This window comes from Leucopleurus acutus (genome assembly GCF_964270905.1).
Source record: "Leucopleurus acutus genome assembly, chromosome: 1".
Taxonomy (NCBI): Eukaryota; Metazoa; Chordata; class Mammalia; order Artiodactyla; family Delphinidae; genus Leucopleurus; species Leucopleurus acutus.
The window spans coordinates 30,777,759-30,801,983 of NC_139142.1; the positions used below are offsets into that span (position 1 = coordinate 30,777,759).

A 24,225-nucleotide genomic window follows, 5' to 3' on the forward strand; every position below is an offset into this window, starting at 1 on the left:
CTAATGGGTAGAAGTCAGAGATAATGCTAAACAGCCTACAATGCACAGAACAGATCCTCCCCACCCCCAACTTTCAACAAAGAATTATCCAGCCCAAAATGTTAACATTGCAGTGTTTCAAAAGCACTGCATACACTACCCTTAGCCAAAAAATCAAAGTTAACATCACCAGTAAAAGCATAAATTGACATTATGTGCGTCTGGATATGATGAGTTACGAAGAACACAGCATTTTTGTAATATTCCTACCAAAAAAGCACAGCCTGTATCTAATAAAGAAGAAATATCAGACAAAGTCAAATTGAAGATCGTCTGTCTACAAAATTACTGGCCTGTACCCATTAAAAATGTCAATATTGTGTGAGACAAATACTGAGGAACTGCTCTAGATTAAAGGAGGCTAAAAAGAACAAATGCACTATCAGGGACTTTCTATTGCCAGTGAGAAAATAATCACATAAATCTTAGTTCACTCTGACATATGACCAAAAAAAGGCTTCGAGGAATGTTAAGGAAACACAAGTTACAGGTGTATTAGAGTGACTTACATGTCTGGGAGAAGAAGAATCTGGTTGAACACTCTAAAAAAGAAACAGACAGATTATACTACTGAAGACCTGGTAATTTTACATTAACTTCCAAAATGCCCGAAATAATTTCAAGTAAATATCCCATAGCTAAGAAATGACCTACATTAATTCTGTTGAAACATCAACAGAAGACAAAAAACATCAGCTCCAGATACTGAGGTCACTGATATTAAAACATCTCAAATCTTTCCTAACTCTTATACTGACTATGATTAATTAATAATCTGCATCTAGCTTAATGCTTCTGAAATGGCATATAGCAGACAGATCCATCCCACTACTTGGCTCATTCCAACACCTAAGTACAGTTAAGGTAGAATGCTTTCTCATGGCAACATCACTCCTTCAGGAAATGCACAAAATATGGGTTAGCTTAAAAGAAGGAGTCCAGTTCTGCCCACAAATTCCAAACTTACTAAACAATTCAATGGTAGTTGTGTTAAATATATTCTCTATATTTTCACATCAAACTCATCAAATTAGTTAAGCTGTATCCTTGTAAGAAACTTTAACAACTTTCCATAAAAATATTCAAAATGTAGAGTGCAGCTACCTCCCAAATCATGGCTTTTCTCCAAAGTTGCTGTGCATTTTCAATAGCATAGCAAACAGTTTCACTAGGATGGTCTATCACCATCCTACAATTCTATATTGGACTAAACTCACTGAGTTTGGCATGTGGCCCCTGGCTGGATACGAGACCAGACAATCTTTAAACTCTTTCAATTCGAACATCTATCCTCCTAAAGCTCTGTTCCCGCCTTTCTTACTTCTGTTTATGATATTACTATTCTTCTAGTCAACTAGATTTTAAAAATCTAAATAGTTTTAAAAATCTCAGTCATCCTTTGCCTTTTCCATATCTAATCATATTAAGCAGTGGACAAAATTAACAGGATAAGGGACATTGGATCCAGGGAATGAATTTAAATGGCTTAGGGCAATAAAGGGATGGATTAAGGGGAACTGAAATGAAAAGCAAGAAGAAACGCCAGAAATTGTAACACAGAATCACCAAATTTAATCAGAGGGACTTAGTCACTGTCATTAGAGGTGAAGAAGAAGGAGCAGAGGCTCTAAGATCTGGGTTGGTATACAACTATCAAAAGCAAAGGAACTGGAGCAGAGTCAAGATGGCGTACTAGGAGGAAGCGGAATTCTCGTCTCCTCAGAACTGGGCACCTGCCAGGCACCCGTTGGGGAGGGCACCTAAGGGGACGGAAGGAACCCCAAGTGACCGGGTAGGACGTGGCACGTCGGGGGAGTGAAGGGGGAGAAGAAGTAGAGGTAGGGTGGGGCTGGCACCCCTGAGGGGTGGCTGGGGGAGGGGAAGGGATCCCAGGCCCAAAGGGGGAAACTGGGGAACCATTGGGAGGGCAGAGGATCAAAAGGGAGCATGGCCAGCTTTCCCCTGCCCACTTGGACCCCCAGAAACCTGTTGAGATGCCGGGCCTGATCCTCTGCCCACCTAGGCCCCCTCCAGCCATGCGGGTCCTGAGGGAGTGGGAGGGAGGGAAGGGGGAGCAAAAGTAAAGGCCAGACCTCTGGGACTGGCACCCCTGAGGGGTGGCTGGGGGAGGGAAGGAGTTCCTACACCCAGCAGGACACATCCACAGTTAGGGATCCAGCAGCAACAGGGGAGACCCTGGGAGAGATGGTGGGGGAGGTGCACGAAGGAACAGAAGGGAACGGGGCCAGTGCTTTCCCTGTCCACTTAGGAAGTGGGAAGCCACTTCCACTGGGAAGCCTGTTGGGCTCCAGGACCTAATCCTCTGCCCTCAGAGCCTCCCTCCTGCCATTCAGAGCCCAAGCCCCACCCCTACACCTCCACCCAGTGCCCCACCTCTACACTCGGAGACTCCCTCCATCGAGCTGGGCCTAAACCCCACCCACACACCCTCACTCAGGGCCCTACCTCCAAACTCCGGAACTCCACTCTCCAGAAGCTGTCCTTTCCACATGCTGCCTCTCCCCTTCTCCCAGGTGCTAAGCAGCGGCCCCGCCCCACACTTGAACTGTCACCCTGCCTAGGCCCCGCCCCATGCTCAAACATCATCTCCCCCAACCGCCTATGTCCCACCCCACCCTAAACCCAACCCCTGCCTAAGTTCCACCCCCCAACTAAACTCCACCCCCATAGACAAGGCTTTTTTTTTTCTTTTCTTTTTTCCTCTTTTAGATTAGGGTTCTGTTTTACCTTGTTGATTCATTGTTGTTGATTTTTTAATTTTTCCTAATAAATCTTTTATTTTCCTAGTTTTATTTTATTCTTTATCCTTTGTTAGTGATCTCTCCTTTTCGCTTGTACCCTCCACCCTTTTTTTCTGCTGTGGTTTTATTTACCCTGTTGCAGTTGTTTCAATTATACTTTTATTTTTCCTAATATATTTTTTAACGTTCTAATTTTATTTTGTTTTTTATTCTTTGATATTGTACTGCTCCTTTTTTTTCTTTCTTTCTTCCTGTTTTTTATCTCTTTTTTTTACCACGCCACAAATTTTGCAGGATCTTGGCTCCCAGGCCAGACGTTGGGTCCCAGCTCTTGTGGTGGGAGCTCCGAGTCCAAACCACACTAACAGAGAACCTCAGACCCCAGGGAATATCAATCGGAGTGAGGTCTCCCAGAGGTCCTCATCTCAGCACCAAGACGCAGCTCTAGCCAACTGCCTGCAAACTCCAGTGCTGGATGTCTCAGGCCAAACAACCAGTAAGACAGGAATACAGCACCACCCAACAACAACAAAAAAAAGAAAAAAGATATGTTACAGATGAAGGAGCAACGTAAAAACCAAATAAATGAAGATGAAATAGGTAACGTACGTGAAAAAGAATTCAGAGTAATGATAGTAAAGGTGATCCAAAATCTCGGAAACAGAATGGAGAAAATACAAGAAACATTTAACAAGGATTAGAAGAACTAAAGAGCAAACAAACAGTGATAAACAACACAATTACTGAAATTAAAAATACTCTAGAAGGAACCAATAACAGAATAACTGAGGCAGAAGAAAGCATAAGTGAGCTGGAAGACAAAATGGTGGAAATAACTGCCAGGGAGCAGAATAAAGAAAAAAGAAGGAAAAGAATTGAGGACAGTCTCAGAGACCTCTGGGACAGCATTAAACGCACGAACATTTGCATTATAGGAGTCCCAGAAGAAGAAGAGAAAAAGAAAGCGTCTGAGAAAATATGTGAAGAGATTATAGTTGAAAATTTCCATAACATGGGAAAGGAAAGAGTCAATCAAGTCCAGGAAACAAGGAGAGTCCCATATAAGATAAACCCAAAGAGAAACACGCTGAGACACATATTAATCAAACTATCAAAAATTAAATACAAAGAAATAATATTAAAGCAGCAAGGGAAAAACAACAAAAAACATACAAGGGAATCCCCATAAGGTCAACAGCTGATTTTTCAGCAGAAACTCTGCAAGCCAGAAGGAAGTGGCAAGACATATTTAAAGTGATGAGAGGGAAAAACCTACAACCAAGATTACTCTACCCAGCAAGGACCTCATGCAGATTCAACAGAGAAATTAAAACCTTTACAGACAAGCAAAAGCTAAGATAATTCAGCACCACCAAACCAGCTTTACAACAAATGCTAAAGGAACTTCTCTAGGCAGGAAAACAACAGAAGGAAAAGACCTACAAAAACAAACCCAAAACAATTAAGAAAATGATAATAGGAACATAATATCGGTAATTACCTTAAATGTAAATGGATTAAATGCTCCAAACAAAGACATAGCCTGGCTGAATGGATACAAAAACAAGACCCGTACATATGCTGTCTACAAGAGACTCACTTCAGACCTAGGGACACATACAGACTGAAAGTGAGGGGATGGAAAAAGATATTCCATGCAAATGGAAATCAAAACAAAGCTGGAGCAGCAATTCCCATTTCAGACAAAACAGACTTTAAAATAAGGACTATTACAAGAGACAAAGAAGGACACCACATAATGATCAAGGGATCAATCAAAGGAGAAGATATAACAAGTGTAAATATTTAGGCACCCAACATAGGAGCACCGCAATACATAAGGCAAATGCTAACAGCTATAAAAGGAAACATTGACAGTAACACAATAATTGGAGGAGACTTTAACACCCCACTTTCACCAATGGCCAGATGATCCAAAATGAAAATAAATAACGAAACACAGGCTTTAAATGACACATTAAACAAGATGGACTTAATTGATATTTATAGGACATTCCATCCAAAAAAAACAACAGAATACACTTTCTTCTCAAGTGCTCATGGAACATTCTCCAGGATAGACCATATCTTGGATCACAAATCAAGCCTTGGTAAATTTAAGAAAATTGAAATTATATCAAGTATCTTTTCCAACCACAATGTTATGAGACTAGATATCAATTACAGGAAAAAAACTGTAAAAAACACAAACAGGTGGAGGCTAAACAATACAGCACTAAATAACCAAGAGATCACTGAAGAAATCAAAGAGGAAATCAAAAAATACCTAGAAACAAGTGACAATGAAAACATGATGACCCAAAACCTATGGGATGCAGCAAAAGCAGTTCTAAGAGGAAAGTTTATAGCAATACAATCCTACCTCAAGAAACAAGAAACACCTCAAATAAACAACCTAACTTTACACCTGAAGCAATTACAGAAAGAACAAAAACACCCCAAATTTAGCAGAAGGAAAGAAATAAAGATCAGATGAGAAATAAATGGAAAAGAAATGAAGGAAACAATAGCAAAGATCAATAAAACTAAAAGCTGGTTTGTTGAAAAGATAAACAAAATTGGTAAACCATTAGCCAGACTCAACAAGAAAAAAAGGCAGAAGACTCAAATCAATAGAATTTGAAATGAAATAGGAGAAGTAACAACTGACACTGCAGAAATACAAAGGATCATGAGAGATTACTACAAACAACTCTATGCCAATAAAATGGACAACCTGGAAGAAATGGACAAATTCTCAGAAAAGCACAACATTCTGAGACTGAACCAGGAAGAAACAGAAAATATAAGCAGACCAATCAAAAGCACTGAAATTGAAACTGTGATTAAAAATCTTCAACAAACAAAAGCCCAGGACCAGATGGCTTCACAGGCGAATTCTATCAAACATTTAGAGAAGAGCTAACACCTATCCTTCTCAAATTCTTCCAAAATATAGCAGAGGGAGGAACACTCTCAAACTCATTTTATGAGGCCACCATCACCCTGATACCAAAACCAGACAAAGGTGTCACAAAAAAAGAAAACTACAGGCTAATATCTCTGATGAACACAGATACAAATATCCTCAGCAAAATACTAGCAAACAGAATCCAACAGCACATTAAAAGGACCATACACCATAACCAAGTGGGGTTTTTCCAGGAATGCAAGGATTCTTCAGTATATGCGTATCAATGTGATAACCTCATTGTAGTTTTGATTTGCATTTCTCTAATGATTAGTGATGCTGAGCATCTTTTCATGTGTTTGTTGGCAATCCGTATATCTTCTTTGGAGAAATGTCTATTTAGGTCTTCTGCCCATTTTTGGATTGGATTGTTTGTTTTTTTGATATTGAGCTGCATGAGCTGCTTGTATATTTTGGAGATTAATCCTTTGCATTTGCATCAGCCAACATCAAAAAATCTACAAACAATAAATGCTGGAGAGGGTGTGGAGAAAAGGGAACCCTCCTGCACTGTTGGTGGGAATGTAAATTGATACAGCCACTATGGAGAACAGTACGGAGGGTCCTTAAAAAACTAAAAATAGAACTACCATATGACCCAGCAATCCTACTACTGGGCATATACCCTGAGCAAACCATAATTCAAAAAGAGTCATGTACCAAAATGTTCATTGCAGCACTATTTATAATAGCCAGGACATGGAAGCAACCTAAGTGTCCATCATAAGATGAATGGATAAAGAAGATGTGGCACATATATACAATGGAATATTACTCAGCCATAAAAAGAAACAAAATTGAGTTATTTGTAGTGAGGTGGATGGACCTAGAGTCTGTCATACAGAGTGAAGTAAGTCAAAAAGAGAAAAATAAATATCATATGCTAACACATATACATGGAATGTAAAAAAAAAAAAAAAAAAGGTTCTGAGGAACCTAGGACAGGAATAAAGACGCAGATGTAGAGAATGGACTTGAGGACACGAGGAGGGGGAAGGGTAAGCTGGGATGAAGTGAGAGAGTGGCATGGACATGTATACACTACCAAACGTAAAATAGATATCTAGTGGGACGCAGCTGCATGGCACAGGGAGATCAGCTCGGTGCTTTGCGACCACCTAGAGGGGTGGGATAGGGAGGGTGGGAGGGAGACACACGAGGGAGGGTATGTACGTATGCGTATAGCTGGTTCACTTTGTTATACAGCAGAAACTAACACAACACTGTAAAGGAATTATACTCCAAAAAAGGTGTTAAAAAAAAGAAAAAGCAAAGGAACTGGGAAAGGAAAATATCAGAAGATGATGATGTGCCATTTTCAGAATGTGCCCAGCTGCCTGTCAGATATATAGGACTAAAGCTTACAAGAAAGGTGAAGACTGTGCCATAAATCTGGACATAATTCATATACAGGGGCAACAAAGTAATAAAAGAGGATGACTTCACTGGCAAGGAATTACAAACTGAAAAGAGGGCCAAATAAAACCCTAGAGAGTTCTTGTAAATTAAGAGGTAGTCAAAAGAACAAAGAGGCATCAACAAAGGAAAATAAAGTTACTTGCAAAGTAGCATAATCATGAGGGTAGTATAAAGTAACAGATCGGCAATGAGGAAAACACAAAAAATGGAAGAAAGTATTCACAGGCATTTAAATGATGCAGCACTCACAGAGAATGAAGACTAAGAACGTAGATTTGGCAATTAGAGATTATTAGCCCACAAAGACTGTAATTTCAATACTGTAACGAGGAAAAGAGTATGGATGGATCTTGAAGAAATGGAGCAGTTGACAAAGGTGGTTTACTCCAGATGTCTATAAATGGAGAGAGAAAAGAGAAAGGATAGCTGATGGTATAAACAGAACTAAACAAATAGTCTTCAGGATGGGAGAGGGTTCTGCATGTTAGTATGTATCAGGCAAATAACCAGTACTGGCTAAGAAAGGAAAGAAAACAATCCATGTTAGTAGGGCACACTGATGTGGCATGGAAAGTGAAAAATTTGGTATTTGATTCTCCCGTTTATGGAAAGCTTAAAATTGATAACATTTGGTATTTTAGAACCATTATTTAAACATAAGCAAAGGGACACTGATCTTCTGCTCTCTGTGTCCACAAAGAATGTATATGCTAGTTTTGACATTATTCTATCTACCAATGATGGATCTTAATAAATTTCACCTACATAATAGAAGACTTAAAATATGAGAGTAGGACAGTCTCATTTTCTTTTAATTTATCAAATGAATTTCAAGAACTCGAATTCTTGGGGATTCCCTAGCGGTCCAGTGGTTAGGACCTGACACTTTCATTGCCAGGGTCTGGGTTATAACCCTGGTTGGGGAACTAATCCAGCAAGCCATGTGGCATGGCCAAAAAAAAAAAAAAAAGAAAAGAAAAAGAGAGAGAGAAAAAAAGGACTCGAATTCTTATTTTTTTATTTTAATACAAAAAAAGTTTTTAGGAAGCTTCATTCATATGTCATTATGTTTTAAAGTTTACATGTCCCTTTTGTTCCTTTCCCAATCTTAACGTAAACGTCCAAGGAAAATAAATCTAAAAATTATATTCTTACTATAATTCAATGAGTGATACAAAACCTTCTGCTTTTTAACATAACTATGATGCTAAAGTCTGAAGAGAAGGGAGATGCTGGTACCTTAAGTAGTGAATATTGACAGCTGGCTATCACCAGGCAGAACTGGAAGACCCAGATATCTCTGAAGAAGCCTTGTATGAGAAGAATAGATCCCAAAAAAGCCACAAGAATAGCCAAGATGACAGCTAACACATTTTCCAGGATCTCACGATTTCTGTAGACAGAAAAAGTTATGAGTAAGTATATCATCATTACAAGAAATTAATCAGAGTGCAAAAAGGGAAGACATCAATATGAAGTTCATACTATACTTGTTAAGATTTTTTTTTTAGTACTGGGTTTGAACAAGGTTTTGAATCATACTGAAAAAGTATGTTCAGTTTAGATGGAAAACTGGCACACATTCTTATGTGCAAATAAAGCATGCTACAGTGGATTGTGAATTTCTTATTATAATACATAATACAGTTTCAATTTCTATGTTATAACTTTACTCTTCTTATCATCTGCTTCTCTGTCAAGTTTGTTGCCAAATAACTGAACAACCTGAACGGAAAATAAGGGAAATATACAAAGAAACAAGTTCGAAAAACAACATCTCAAAAGAGTTTCTAGAAAATTAAATTGGAAACATTTATATGACAAAGTTTGTAACCAAATTTTGATACCAAGTGGTTTCATTTCCCATGTCTAAATCATCTGAAATAATCAGAAATCTTACTAAAATTACTTAAACACAGGCTCTTACATATGTTGAGAATGAAGGCAGTGATAGACCATCAATGCTGCCTCTATCAAAGTTACTCAGACAATTCTATATTTTACTAAACTGACACTGTAAAAGAAGCAGTACGATGTTCAACATACTACATACAGCAATGAAGATAATTTTTTTTAAATGTATTTTATTTTTTAGCTGCACTGCACAGCATATGGGATCTTAGTTCTCCGACCAGAGATCAAACCTGCACCCCCTGCATTGGAAGAGTGGAGTCTTAACCACTGGGCTGCCAAGGAAGTCCCTGAAGATGACTTTTATAAATCATGCCAAAAAATAAGAATCTATCTTACTTCTTGGGGATATTTTATTCACAAAATGTTAAGTATGTGCTAAAACTCTTGATTTTAAAGAATATTTACTGACACAGGAACATGCTCAGTACATTTGCTACACAAAGAAAGGAGGACACAAAACTGTATACGAAGATACAAGTTCTATTACTTAAGAAACATACATATACAGGTTTAAAAAGACAATATATCAATTGGTACTACTAATAATGGTTCTCTCTGGGTGGAAGGATTTGGGCTGGCCTCTGTCTTAAAATCTTTCTACATATTTAATAAAGAATTGTTTTCATAATCATAAAAAGATTTTTATTTCTTTATATTACATCAATGCGCAATTTATAATCAATTGACCTAAAAAATAAAATTCACAAACATCTCTGTACTATTTCACTTGATAGTTCTCCCAGATTAAAACAAGTTCAATAGTAATTTCAAATCAATAAATGCAACACTGGTATTTTCATTTGTTCTCATATGGCAGTTGTGGAATTCCAGATTTGCCGAATCCAATGGTCCCTGTCAGCCCTGTTACACTATATTCTGTCCATGTCGCTTGTCACTGAACACATGCTCTCCCTTCGGCTTTTGTTAGTTTTTAATTTTGACGAATCCAATTTATCAATTTGTTTTTTCATTGATCTGTTTTTGATGTCACATCTGTGCAATTCTGCCTACTCCAGGGTCACAAATCTTTTCTCCTACGTTTTGCTTTTTTCTGAAGTTTATGTTTTAGATTTCACATTTAGGCCTATGATCCACTCTGAGTTAACTTTTGTAATATGATGCAAGGTAATAAAACAAATTCTTTCTTTTTCTTTTCTTCTTTTTTTTTTGCATATGGAAATCCAATGTTTCTAGCACCACTTGTTGAAAAGCTTATCCTTTCTCCACTTCACTGATTCGGGATATTATTTTGGCACTATCTAGGCCTGGAATTTTCTTTATGGGAAGGTGTTTAACTACAATGCCCATTTATTTAATAGATATAGGAACATTAAGATATTGTATTTCTTTCAGAACTTTGATAATTTTTATCTCTCAAGAAATTTGTCCACTGTCAAATTTATTTACATACAGCTGCTCATAATATTTTATTATCCATTTATTACCTGTAGAATCTGCAGTGATATCCTAGCTCACATTCCTGATATTGGTAATCTGTAACTTTTTTTGTCCTGATCAACCTGGCTAAAGTACATTACTTTAATTGAGCTTTTTGGTTCCCTTGATTTTTCCCTACTGTCTTCTGTGTCCTCACTGATTTCTGCTTTGTTCTTTATGATTTGCTTTCTTCTGCTTTCCTAGGCTTAATGTGATCTTCTTTTTCTAGTTTCCTAAGGGGGAAGGTGAAGTCATTGAATTGACTTTTCTTCTTATTCAGTGCTATAAATTCTTCTAAGTACTGTGTTAGTGGCATCACAAAAATTCTGATTGTGTTTCACTTTTATTTAGTTCAAAACATTTTCTAATCTCCCTCTTGATTTGTCCTTTGATCTATGAATTATTTAGATGTATTTAGCTTTCAAATATTTAGGGATTTTCCAAGGTTCTTTTGTTACTGATTTATAATTAACTCCGTGGTCAAGGAACACACTATATAGGACTCAAATCCTTCTAAATTTGATCCTTATATTATGGCCCAGAATATGGTCTATCTTGGTAAATGTTCTGTGTGCACATAAAAGAATGTGTATTCTGTGGTTATGAGTGGAGTGTTCCATAAATGTCAATCAACTTAGGTTGGCTGACAATTATATCTTTGTTGATTTTCTACATACTTGTTCTATCAATTATTGAGAGAGGTGTGTTGAATTCAACTATAATTGTGAATTTATCCATTTCTCCTATTTCTATCAGCTTTTCCTTCAAAGCACTGTTTGAGATGTAGAAACATTTAGGATGGTTAAATCCTATGCATTAATTGACCATTTATCATTATAAAATGACCTCCTTTTACCTTGGTAATATTCTTTGCTTTGAAATCTACTTTGTCTGACATTAATTCAGCCACTCTAGCTTTACTGTGATTAGTGTTAGCATGGTATATCTTTTCTGTTTTTATATTTAAAGTGCATTTCCTGTAGGCAGCAAAGAATTGAGTCTTGCTTTTTTTCTCCAATTTGACAATTTCTGACTTTTCCAACTATCATACTGTCATTTATCTTCTGTCAATCTGTTTTTGATCTCTTTCTTTTTCTGCCTTATTTTAGATTAAGAGAGTAATTTTTATGAATCTATTTTATCTCCTTTATTTTTTAACTTACTAGTTATAACTCTTTCTTTTGTTACTTTAGTAGTTGCTTTAGTATACGTTTTATGACAGTCTACTTCAAGTGACATAGTATAAGTATACGTACAGTATAAGCAACTTATATTTAATTCATATACAGTATAAGAAACTTATAGTAGTATACTCTTATATGCCCCTTCCTGTCATTTATGCTATTATTGTCATGAAATTTACTTTTACTTATCTTATAAATCACACAATACATCATCATTATTATTATTATTTTTAAACTTTTTTGCTGTATGCGGGCAGCTCACTGTTGTGGCCTCTCCCGTTGCGGAGCACAGGCTCCGGACTCGCAGGCTCAGCGGCCATGGCTCACGGGCCTAGCTGCTCCACGGCATGTGGGATCTTCCCGGACCAGGGCACGAACCCGTTTCCCCTGCATCGGCAGGCGGACTCTCAACCACTGTGCCACCAGGGAAGCCCCATTATTATTTTTGTTTAAACATCCAATTATGTCTCAAAGAGATTTAATTAGTAAGAAAAATTTTTACATATTTATTCATGTAGTTACTTACCATTTACAGTGATCTTTTATTTCTTTGGGTAGGTCCATATTTCCAGTTGGTATTACTATCCTTCTGCTTGAAAGACATCCTGTAATATATTTTGTAGTGTGGGTCTGCTTGAAAAAAATTCTTTCAGTTTTTCCTAGTCCAAAAATCTCTTTATTTCATCTTGGTTTTTGCAGTTTTGTTGGCTACAGAATTCCAGATTGAGTTTTTTTCTCCTTTCAATACTTTAAAAATGCGGCTCCATCATCTCCTCATTTGTATTTTTTCCAACAATAAATCTGATGTCTTCCTTATTCTTGTTCCTCTGTACAAACTACATCTTTTTTTCTCTTGCAGTTTTTAAGATTTTATCACTGGTTTTGAGCAATTATGTGCCTTGGTACAGTTTTTTTCATGTTTCTTGTACTTGAGGTTCATGGAGATTCTTCAATGTGTACATTTGTAGTTTTCATCAAATTTAGAAAGTTTTCCACCATTACTTCCTCAAATTTTTTTCTCTCTTCCTGTCTCCCTTGGTTTACTTTCATTTTGTATATTCTTTTCATTGGGGGATGGGAGTAGGAGAATGATTCTTTTCTCTTTGTTTCATTTTCTATAGTTTCTACTACCATGCTGTCAGCTTCACTTACATTTTCTTCTGTAATGTCTAATCTACCATTAATCTCATCCATTGTATTTTTCATCTCAGACATTTTAGTTTTCATTTCTAAGTGTGACTTGGGTCTTTTTTTTTCATATCTTCCATATCTCTACTTAATTTTTATTAACATGCGAAGTACACTTATAACTGTTTAATGTCTTTGCTAATTCTAATATCAGTGGCGGTTACAGGTTGGTTTCCTTACTTCCCTCATTATAAATCACATTTTGTCATTTCTCTGTATGCTTGGTAGTCTCCGACTGGATGCCAGATATTGTGAATCTTAACTTTTTATGTGGTGAGAATTTCTGGATTTCTACAAATCTTGTTGAGCTTTGTTATGCTACTTGGGAACAGTTTGATCCTTTCAGGTCTTGCTTTTATGACTTGCTAGGTGGGTCTGGAGCAGTGCTCATGCTAGGGCTAATTACTCCGCACTTCTAAGGCAAGACCTTCCTGCGTACCCTACACAATGCATCATAAAGGATTAATTATTATGGTGGGTGGGGACAGGCACTATCCCCAGCCCTGTGTGCCAGGCACTGTCCCTCTGTTTCTTTCACATCATTCTGACCCTGGCTTCCTCATATACATTCTCTTACCAATACTCTGCTGAACAGTTGAGGAGACCCACGAAAAGTCTCTGAGGTTATCTCTCTGAGCAGCAATCCTCTCTCTGATGTTCTATCCTACAGACTTGAGCTGCTCTAGTCTGCCTGGACTCTGAGCTCCATCTCCTCAACTCAGGAAGTCTGCTGGACTCTACTTAAGTACCACAGCCTGGGGACTCTCTTAAGGCAGTAAGGTGGGCTCACATAATTTGCTTCCCATTTCTCAGGAATCACGGTCCTTTTCTGTCTTATTTCCAGTGTCTTGAAAACCACTGTTTCATGCATTTTATGTTTTTCATTGTTTCAGGTAGAAGAGTAAACCCAGTCTTTGTTACTCCATGTCAACTAGAAGCAGCAGTTGGTCACCAAGTTCATAATTGACTAATACTGTTTACTATTATACCTTTTATAGTTAGAGTCATATTACATATAACCTTACAGTCATTAACACCTCAAATTCTCTGGCTTTTAAGTACAGTTGCATGATTCTTAATGATAAAAGCATTTTTTTAAATAAACCTATTAAAATTGCCACAAAATAAGCTTTTAATGGATTCAGGAGAGTCCATGTTTGGGAGCCTTACTAACTTAAATTTTATCTCAAGAGAACCAAAATAGAAAACACCTTCCAACATGGAAACCAAGTCAAATACTCAATGGGTAATTTAATACATTTCAATTTAAAAATAAAATCTGCATATATCTTTAATATCACACTATATTCTCACCTATCAAACAGGGCCAGAAGTGTGAGTCTGTCAAAGTTAACGCCGATCCACAGCTGGGGCAGGATCCAAAAGCGATAATAGTGTTTAACTTTCTGGGCAGCTTCTTCTGTTGGACCGTAAGTAGCTGCCAAATCAGGGCTCAGGTCAATGTCTTGTTGCTCCAACAAATCTGTATCGATGGTCAATAGTCTGTTCAGTCGAATCTGTGGAAGAGAGAGCTAAAAGAAAATCGGCATTGAAAGGCTTAAAGTGTCTTTAATCAAGTCATGCTTCAAGGGCTACGCAATCAGCTTGCAAATTATCTAAACCTCCTTAATTCTCTACACTAGTCCACTCTTGTGGATATTTTATGATTGTTAGAAACTACAGAAGGTGACAAAAGGAAGTGAACTACAACAAAGGCCTTTTGGAAAGATTTTACTAGGAAGTATTTGAAATTTTAGTATTTTATGATTGTATAGCTAGGGAATCCATTAAAATCACCAACAGGGAATCATCAGCGGCTTCCCTTCTCCCTACCCCTTCTCTTCTCTCATTAAGCTATGAACCTCACTACTGCGTCAAATCTAAGCTCCTCTGCACTGGATTCAATGCCTTCAAATCGCAATTCTTCGTACAGTCTCTTATCACTGTTACTGCTGTTTTCAAATCCCTCCCACACTCCTTTATTTTTGTTTTGGCAGGCTGCTCATCTGAGGCTATACAGGATATTACCACATTACATTTGTTTCAGCTTCAACTCATCCATTCACCTGTTTCCCCTTCCTCTGAAAGAATCCAAAGTTTACTGCATTTAGCATAGCACTAGCCAGTATTCTGCTGTCTCAAGGCTCTCATACCATTTAACAGTGGAAAATACTAATATGCGATTTTATATAAAGGACTTGGGCAAACATAGATTTTGGTATCCGCACAGGGTCCTGGAACCAATCCCCTGCGGATACCAAGGGATCACCGCAATCATTTCCCCATTTCTGCTTTCCTGTGGAGTTTCCAGGAATACACTGCAGCAGAAGAGTAGGGACAGTCTTTATTTTTCCTACACAGGGGTGGGGTATAGTCAAGAAAAATATGTTTCTTATATATAACAGCCATTTCTGTCTCTAAGCATTGACAAATATCTCCCCAAACACTTTTTTTCCCTTATCCTCTATGCCAGGGTTTCTCAATCTTGGCACTACAGGTACTTTCAAGCCAGATAATTCTTTGGGTGGGGGCTACGCTTTCCACTGTAGAATGTTTTACAGCATCCCTGGCTTCCACCCACTTGATACCTACAGCATCCCCGTGGTTGTAACAAGCAAAAATATTTCGAGACATTGCCAAATGCTGAAAACTATTATTCTGTGCCAATTCACATCTATGGTTTTAAAACCCTGCTCACAACTCATCATCTTCAGGAAGCCGCTAATAATTAATCTCTTTGGCACTAAATTTATCTACACGTACCTCATATCTCTTAAATATTGCTTATAAGGATTTCAACTGTTTTATCTTTTCTAACCTTGATATATATATTTTGATATACATCACACAAAGGCAGTGTTATCTTTTTAAAATATACCCACTGCTTCTCATAGGGCAATTTTTTATACAGCGATAACATCACTAAGCACACACACTGGTATATGAATAACTAATAGTTAACCAACAGTTAGTAGATAAGTACCTAATCAGTTAGCTATGTACCAAAATCATAATGTTCAAAATGAAGTTTTAAAATGGCACGGTTAAAAATGGCACAACCAGATTATGACACTGGTGAGTAAACAGACCTCTATGTACCCTCAAAAGTGTAATTACTGATTCATAAATAGCTAATTAAACATCACGGTGCTTTACGCTTGTTTGTTTCTTAACAAAGGACTTATGAGAAGAGATCCACTATGGGACAGCAAAGGTGATTTTGCCAGTTTTCAACAAAATTGATATGTTGTAACCTCATCAATTTTCTGATTTGTATAGCTACTTAATCTGAAAATACAGCATTTTATAAAAATAAAGGAAAACCTACCACATCATGTGGATAAAACCGAACTGAGGTAGAACTGGATACATGTGAATCCGTGTCACTAAAGAAAAATGAAGAAGACTTTAGGGAATAAACAGCTTGTCAAGTAGTAGAAAGAAAAATAAGTCTATTAACAATTACATGATACTTACACTGTCTACTTTTCCATGTAAAGTTCAAAGTGCAAAATCGAATTTTCCTAGAGTTGTGATTAGGCGCATAGCCTCTGGGTCAAAGTATCTATATTCAAATCTCCTCAACAACTGAATGAGATCTTGGACAAGTTATCTAACCTTTTTATACCTCAGTTTCCTCATTGGTAACATAGGATAAAAGTACCTCTATCACAAAGTTCTTGTGAAAATTGTTTAAGAAAGCAATTAACATATTGCCAGGAGCCATAATAAATTTAACCTATGATATAATAGTCTAGAACGTGACAATTCAGTTTCCACAGTTCAGTCAAATTTAGATTTCAAAACTTAAGACCTTACCACATTTACGGTGTAAGGAATTGTTCTTATCTTGAACTATATTAAACATAATAAAGTGTTCCCATTGCTCCATCCTCCTATTGCTTCCACTGCTACAAAATCATCTAAACACTCCAATCATTTTTGAGGGGGTGAATTCTGAAACTGGACTGAAGGAGCTTTATTAAAGAGTACAGTTTCTGAAATGTTCTATCTTTTCAGCATGCTAAGCTAAGTGATCACAAGACTCTATTGCTTTAAAGAGACCCTCAAAACTGAAAAAACTGCCCATAGATATGTAACATATAAATAGGTGTGTCCCACTATTGAATGGAAGTCCTAAAATAAGAATCAAATGACTCTTGTGGAAAAAAAGTGAGCTAATCAATCAACAATGAATTTCAATGCAGCAATTTGAACAGATGAGTAAGATTAAAATTTCAGAAAAAAATTTAACACATTCTAAACTATAATTGATTATGTTATACGATCAAGATTTCTATTTCTTATTTGCTTTCCTCCTAACTTCTCTGTTATCTTACATAATTCCTTCCTGAAGGAAGGAGAGAAAAGAAACTAAATGCAACATATGACCCATATTTTAAGAAATTCCTCCTTCTTACAGCTGGTAAACACATTTTAAAACAAAATGAAAGATAATCATTTAAAAAGACACTTGACCAAAACCCTCACACAGAAATAAAAATTTGAAATTACACAAAGAAAGAGAATCGATGGGTTTGAACTTAGCTGTGTAAATATTTTTCTAATAAGTTTTTTCCATCATGCAATATATATACATAGTTAAATTTGAAATTGCGGGAAACCGCTGTCCCATGGTAAGATCTACAGGAAATTTTTACTTAATTTTTTTTTAATACATAATAGCTTTTGTTTTAAGAATAACAGCTTTCTTTTTTTCCACAGCAAAAAATTCTACTTTAATTCTTTGGCGACAAATGCATAATGACAATTTATTTAAGCCAATATAAACAAATGCTTTCAAAATAACTTTTCTATCTCAACGCTTACAAACTTTAAAAACGGCAAACATATGCAAGTACATACACTCTCCTAATATGACTTCACACATACCAGATATTGGATGCTCTTCTTGCTGCTGGTTCAAAATTCACAAGTGACATATCACAGCCACCAGTCTCATAAAGCGTAGAAGAGAACTTACCTAGCAAATAAATGATTTTTTTAAAAAAGCCATTAGAATACTCAGAAATTTTCCTTCATGAAACACTAATTTTAAGCTTGTTACAATCTAAGAAAATGTACTATAACCTTCTTTTTCCAAAATATTTAAAAAACAATGATCTACATGTAATTCAGCATGATGTGAATTGAAAAGGAATGCTAAACAGTGGGCCAAAATGTCAACATACATAATCAGGTGTTACAAGTGATTTAAGTCAGCTTCCTAATAGCAGTCTCCTTCTCTTTTCTCCTCCCAGCACATTCTCAATTCAAATTATAATACAAACAAACTGAATGTTGTTTAAAGGTCACCTGACCACTACTTACAAGTGGTGAGTAGCCATTTAGAGGGCTGCTTAAGTTTTAAGATAGCTCAAACTGCAAGACAACAAATTTATGTGATTACCTTCAGAGTTTTTTGGTTTTGTTTTACTTTTAAGAAGAAATGAAAAGTATCAGAATGGATCTAAGGAAGTTCAATGAATGAAGTATAATAATGTTGGTGACAAACTACAGTATTCAATGAATATTAATAGTTGTATGATTCTACAAGAACTCTATGAAAGAATTTAGGAACACCATTTTCTGTAGCCAAGTATCTACAGAACTGATAAAAGGCTTAGAAATTTTATTGGTTGCAAAGAATATAGGTTTGAAAAAAAAAACTCTCTTAAAATGAACTGTATAACGTAAAATGATTTCTGATAATGGAATTTTAGAAACCTGAATACTGTCTGAAATGCATGCTGTACTTTGAAGATCTATGGTAAGCCATATCAATGGTGGGTAGGGAGCATAAATAAATGAATATAAATTTCTAGTAGGACAATAAGATGAGGTATATAACTGCAACTGTTTGGATCTAGTCCAGACTGCCTTTTGAGTATTTATGAGGTTTTTGTTTTACTAGCTAGAACTACTGAGGTTATAAATATGAGAAATCTAAAGGGCAATTTCAACTTGATGACAAGGCTAAAAGATTTCTTTTCCATGACTACAATGAAAACAGCATACAATAAGAATTTTTATTTAAGTGAAATCCTTGAAAAATGACAATAAAAGGCCCCCATAATATTCTAATATAACCAAGGGTTCACAGAACATTTCAACAATTACTTCTTTCGTCAAAAGGACTAGAATCAGAAAAAGTACTTTATTAAACAGGATTATTTGAGTACTTTCTATGAGTCATAATATTTTATCCTATTATGGTGTTTTCTGTAGTAGCATTTTTTTTGGTCAAAATACTCCTGAGATAAATTAGGGGAAAAGGCATTCTATGAAATGCTCAGCTCATTTGCTGTTTTTCAAAGGATTACTGAGCATGTAGATTATTTAAAACTCCGCTTTTTACAACCCTGTCTTCCAGCCATGAGTTACTCACTCTTCGCACCTCTAACAGAAACCAGAGCAGGGAACTAAAATGAAATGATAGAGTTTTTTGAAGTGATAGGGTGGGTTGCAGAAATTGTTAGTAAAGAAAAAAGTTTAAAACTGCCTTGACTGAGATTTTAAAATTATTTTTAAATTGTAACTTTTTATGCTGTGCTCTTTCCTTACTTATTAGCATGGATAATCAGAGATGGGCTGTGCTAAAATTAACTTAGATTAGCAGAAAAAAAGAAACACCTGATCAAAATCACAGATTGCATAAATGCAGAATTATAAAACCATACTAAATGACTAAATCAGAGTAACAGAGCTGGGCGGGCTTGTGTGAAATCCAGTAAGAATGGAATGCATAAATATTTGTGTTTATATCACATAATTTGTGTGTATTTTTGAAATAAGTTAATTCTATATTCAGTAGGATTTAAATTATTGGAGTATATTCTGAGTATTTAAGCATTCCATGGGATTTTTAGTAATATAAGTCCTGTTCTTGGGATATTAAAAATAATACATATTTATATGCAACTGAAATCAACTAAAAAATTACTCTTTGTAATTTTCAAATGAAACAGTAAAAGATGATTAAGTCATTACTGCAACTATGTTGTCTTTTATGTATAGATGCCTAGTATGAAACTTATATGGGTGCATTTTAAATAAAAATAAAACACCCCCCCCAAAAGCTTTTCAGCTTTTGTAGTAATAAAACTGAGTAGTTTTATTACTACATAACTGCATACAAACCACAGAGTAACAAGGAGTAAAATTTAAACAAGGCATAAAACATGTCTAAGAAAAGGGCAGTTATAATTTCAACAAACGTGCATGACTTCAACAGTGCTGTTTTTTTCCCTTAAGAAGCGTCTGTCTACCTACTAACTTTACAAACATGTCAGGTTCATAAAAACATACATGGCATATGTCAGAACAAACTAACTTGGTATTAAGGCTTCACGGTGTAGTCCCAACTTAACTCCACCAAAAGAACAGATCCTATGTCCCTCTTACATCTTTGGGCTTGGCCGCTGACAGCACTTCAGAAGTAACAAATTTTATTCAGAAGATAATTCAGAAAAAAAAATTACACTAAAAAGTGTTTAGCTTAAGGTTTCAGACAAAAACTTAGTAACATTTTAATATATGAATATAATAATCTACTAAAGACATCTTCAAAAATAACCGAAACAGAAATAAGTACATATTGCTATTGGTTTATAAAAATTAATAATATCTTAAATTTGTACAAATCTTCTTAGCAAACCTAACAACTTGACATATACCTCATTTGAGATTAAAACCATAATCACAGGTAACCTTTCTGAACTAATAAGTAAATGTGCCCTTATTAATAACCCTATTTTAGTAAGTATTCTGTATTTAGAAAAATACTTCCATTTAAATATTATTTCTAATGAACATTAACTGGGAAGAAAGTAGAACATCAATGAAATATGTCCTTCTCACATGCATTATGATTATAAACTAAGTTATCTCCTCATAATTCAACTCCCAGGTCATAACTAATTATATCTAACAGTATGGCTCTGTCATGATTTTAAAAGAAAAACATTAATTTCTGACAAACAAGATTGGAGGCTGGAATTTCAGACTTAATAATGACATTGGCCATGATATAGCATCTCTAAGATAAAGAAAAGTTAAGGCACCTGGTATTTCTGTTTCAAATATTCAATAATGACTGCTATTGTCTTCAAAAATTCAATTTAATTACACAAAACCCTATTTTTCTTGAGGTGGGAGAATTTCCAGTAACCACAGGTCAATACGTAAGTGATGAACAAGAAGATAAGTAAAACTGAATACTGACTTAAGGAACAAGGACACTTGAAGCATTTCCCTGAAGTCACAAATTCAAAATAAACACTGGGGACTTCCCTGGTGGTGCAGTGGTTAAGAATTCACCTGCCAACGCAGGGGACACAGGTTCGAGCCCTGATCCGGGAAGATCCCACATGCCCCGGAGCAACTAAGCCCGTGCGCCACAACTACTGAGCCTGCGCTCTAGAGCCCGCGAGCCACAACTACTGAAGCCCACGCACCTAGAGCCCGTGCTCTGCAACAAAGAAGCCACCACAATGAGAAGTCCGCGCACCACAGCGAAGAGTAGCCTCCGCTCACCGCAACTACAGAAAGCCCGTGCGCAGCAACGAAGACCCAACGCAGCCAAAAATAAATAAATTAATTAAAAAACAAAAAACCAAAACAAACACTGGCAAAACACTGATAAGACACAGAAATTAATGAGATTCTCTAATTAGTCCTATCAATAAAACTCCTCACCACGTAGCACAAAGTTCAGTTAATATTGTGAGAAACCCTTAATGCATTCTTAATGTCACTCTCATTTCACTTATTTATCTTAGAAAGAGGTGGTTACCAGAAGGACAAATCATCCGTAGGGTTCCTCCAATCTTCCTAGCACCAACGACAAAGAAGGCCTCTTACATTTCTTGGACGATTTCCTTCTGTAGATCCCCACCCTACACCCCCATTCATTCTGCATTCTCCAAGCCTAACCCTGATACACTGCTTGACTTCTCACTTTTCTAGCATTATTCTTAGCGCAAGGAGGGCCTACAAGAGCAAAGAGAGATAGAGACAAGGGAGGCAGCTTTACAGTGTTTTTAGAAGACAACTGGGGGACTACACACATCTCTATGACGAACTTGAGTACTCTAAGAAAAGTGTCTTTTTCTGGTGGTGATGAGTATCGTGCTCACAATGCCATTCCAATGAATACATGACACTTCTAAGAGAGAAGGCCTTGACAAGTTCCAATTTCTTGGATAGCACCCCCCTTATTATGAGTGGTGCCTGTGAGTCTCTGAGGAAACATGAGTTTTCACCCAGACAGAAATGACTCATTTTACTGCTGCTTACAGGTTTATGGACCTGTTTCTCCCTAGACCAGGGATCAGCAAACTTTTTCTGTAAAGGGACAGATAATAAATATTTTAGGCTTTGTGGGCCAGATGGTCTCTGTTGCAACAGTTCGAGTCTACCGTTGTAGCGTGAAAGCAGCCACAGAAAACACATAAAATAAATATTTACTTTATTTACAAAACAAGCGTCAAGCTAGATATAGTCATCAGGCCATAGTTTGCCAATCCCTGTCCTAGGCCAAAAGCCTTACTCTCATAAAATCTCTTTAATTCTCGTGCTAAATGGAAATCAAGTCACTATGTTGCTCCTGTTCAACACTGGCAACCAGCCCTTCTTCCTAGAACGTGCAATGCTGTGCTAGGTTTTTAAAACAGGAGAAGAATAAGAAAAAGGGTAGAAATGAGAAGAAAGAGGTTGGTTTAGAAGAGAGCTTTTGAGTACTGGTAAGAAAAGACAGATAAAGTCTATGGCTTGGTAACACTGAAAGAGATTCATATACTGATATATTTTACTGCCATGGTCACTGTTCGCTAGTTCTGACTTAACACAACATGTCAGTTCAATAAGTGGAATCCCCAGATCAGGTGAACCTTCCAGAAGTGAATGTACAAGTTCACATTCTGATATAATTTCATCATCTCACATCTCCTTCAAAAGGGCAAGTCCTCCTCATCTTGGTAAAATAATCCATAACAATGACATTGATGACATTACAAATGATTAGATAAATAAACAAAAAAAGTCACAGAATGGGAGAAGATATTTGTAATTTGTATCTTACACATTAGCTGTACCTAAAATATCAAAAGAACTCTTAAATGTCAATAATAAGACAAACAGCTTGATTTTAAAACTGAGTAAAATCTGGACACACTTCACAGAAGATATATAATATGTATAGTCAATAAACACAGCAAAGCATCCTCATCATCCCCGCTCACAGCAGAAATGTAGATTTAAGCCACAATGAGATATCATTATACACCCATTAGGGCTAACATTTAAAAGGCCAAAAATAGCAAATGTCAGCGAGAATGGGAACAACTGGAACTCATACATGCTGGTGGGAATATAAAATTACTTTTGAAAACATTTTAGACATTTTATTCACAAGAGCCAATACCTGGAAACAACACAAACTTGTCCATTGACGGATGAATGAACATAAAATATATAGTAAGCTCGTAGAATGAATACACAGCAACAAGGAACATACTGCTAACAACATAATGAATCTCAGAAGCACCATGCTAAGTGCAAAACTAAACACAAAAGGCGACATATTGTGTGACTGCATTTATATGAACTTCTAGGAGAGGAAAAACATAATGACATAGAGCACACAGTGGATGCCTGTGGCCAGGAGCAGAGGAGGCACGGACTGCAACGGGGGCACAATCTTTTGAAGATAATGAAAATGTTCTGTATCTTGACTGTGGGATTTCACAGACGTGCACATCTGTTAAAACTCACCAAATTGTACACGTTGAACGAACACAATTTATCATGCCAAAATTGTATGTCAACAAAGTTGATTTAAAAACAAACAAGGAAAAAAAAGACTAGTCAGGTAAAAGACCAAGTAGATGGATGAACATGAGACAGCATGTAGTCAGTGAAATTCCCACAAGTTACTAATCAAGGTTCTGGAGAATGAGGGACATTTGTTGTTTTGTTTTTGTGTTTCATTTTTAAAATATGACGCATCGAAATATTCAAAAGCAGTATACAAAACGAAGAAAGTTCCCCACTCCCCACAGAAAGCCACTGCCAGGAGCAGTTTCTGTGTCTTCTGAACAATTCTTATCTACATTTTGTCCCCAAACAAATGGATCATTCTCTTCATACACACTTTCTAAAATTTACTTCTTTTGCTTACTAAATAGCTTACCTTTTCATGTCGATAACACATATATATCAAGTTCTAAACATTACAGTTATGTTCATGAATAATACATCAGGGTTCCTCTAGTAACAGACATTTAGATTGTTTACAGTTTTCCAAATTACA

General features: G+C 36.4%; 1 protein-coding gene across 6 annotated transcripts in view; it reads right to left on the reverse strand.

The window, feature by feature from the left end:
* PCNX1 (pecanex 1) overlaps window positions 1-24,225 on the reverse strand; it is a 168,762-nt gene that overhangs the window by 63,330 nt on the left and 81,207 nt on the right. For 3 of the 6 annotated variants that reach the window (XM_082844793.1, XM_082844792.1, XM_082844797.1), the window contains 5 exons: window positions 17,808-17,898; window positions 16,243-16,300; window positions 14,229-14,446; window positions 8,431-8,584; window positions 549-581 (listed from right to left, as the gene is read on the reverse strand). In XM_082844793.1, coding sequence (XP_082700919.1) covers window positions 549-581; window positions 8,431-8,584; window positions 14,229-14,446; window positions 16,243-16,300; window positions 17,808-17,898 — 554 coding nt within the window. The remainder of the gene's footprint in view (window positions 1-548; window positions 582-8,430; window positions 8,585-14,228; window positions 14,447-16,242; window positions 16,301-17,807; window positions 17,899-24,225) is intronic. The other 3 variants (XM_082844795.1, XM_082844794.1, XM_082844796.1) reach the window with 2 other exon arrangements.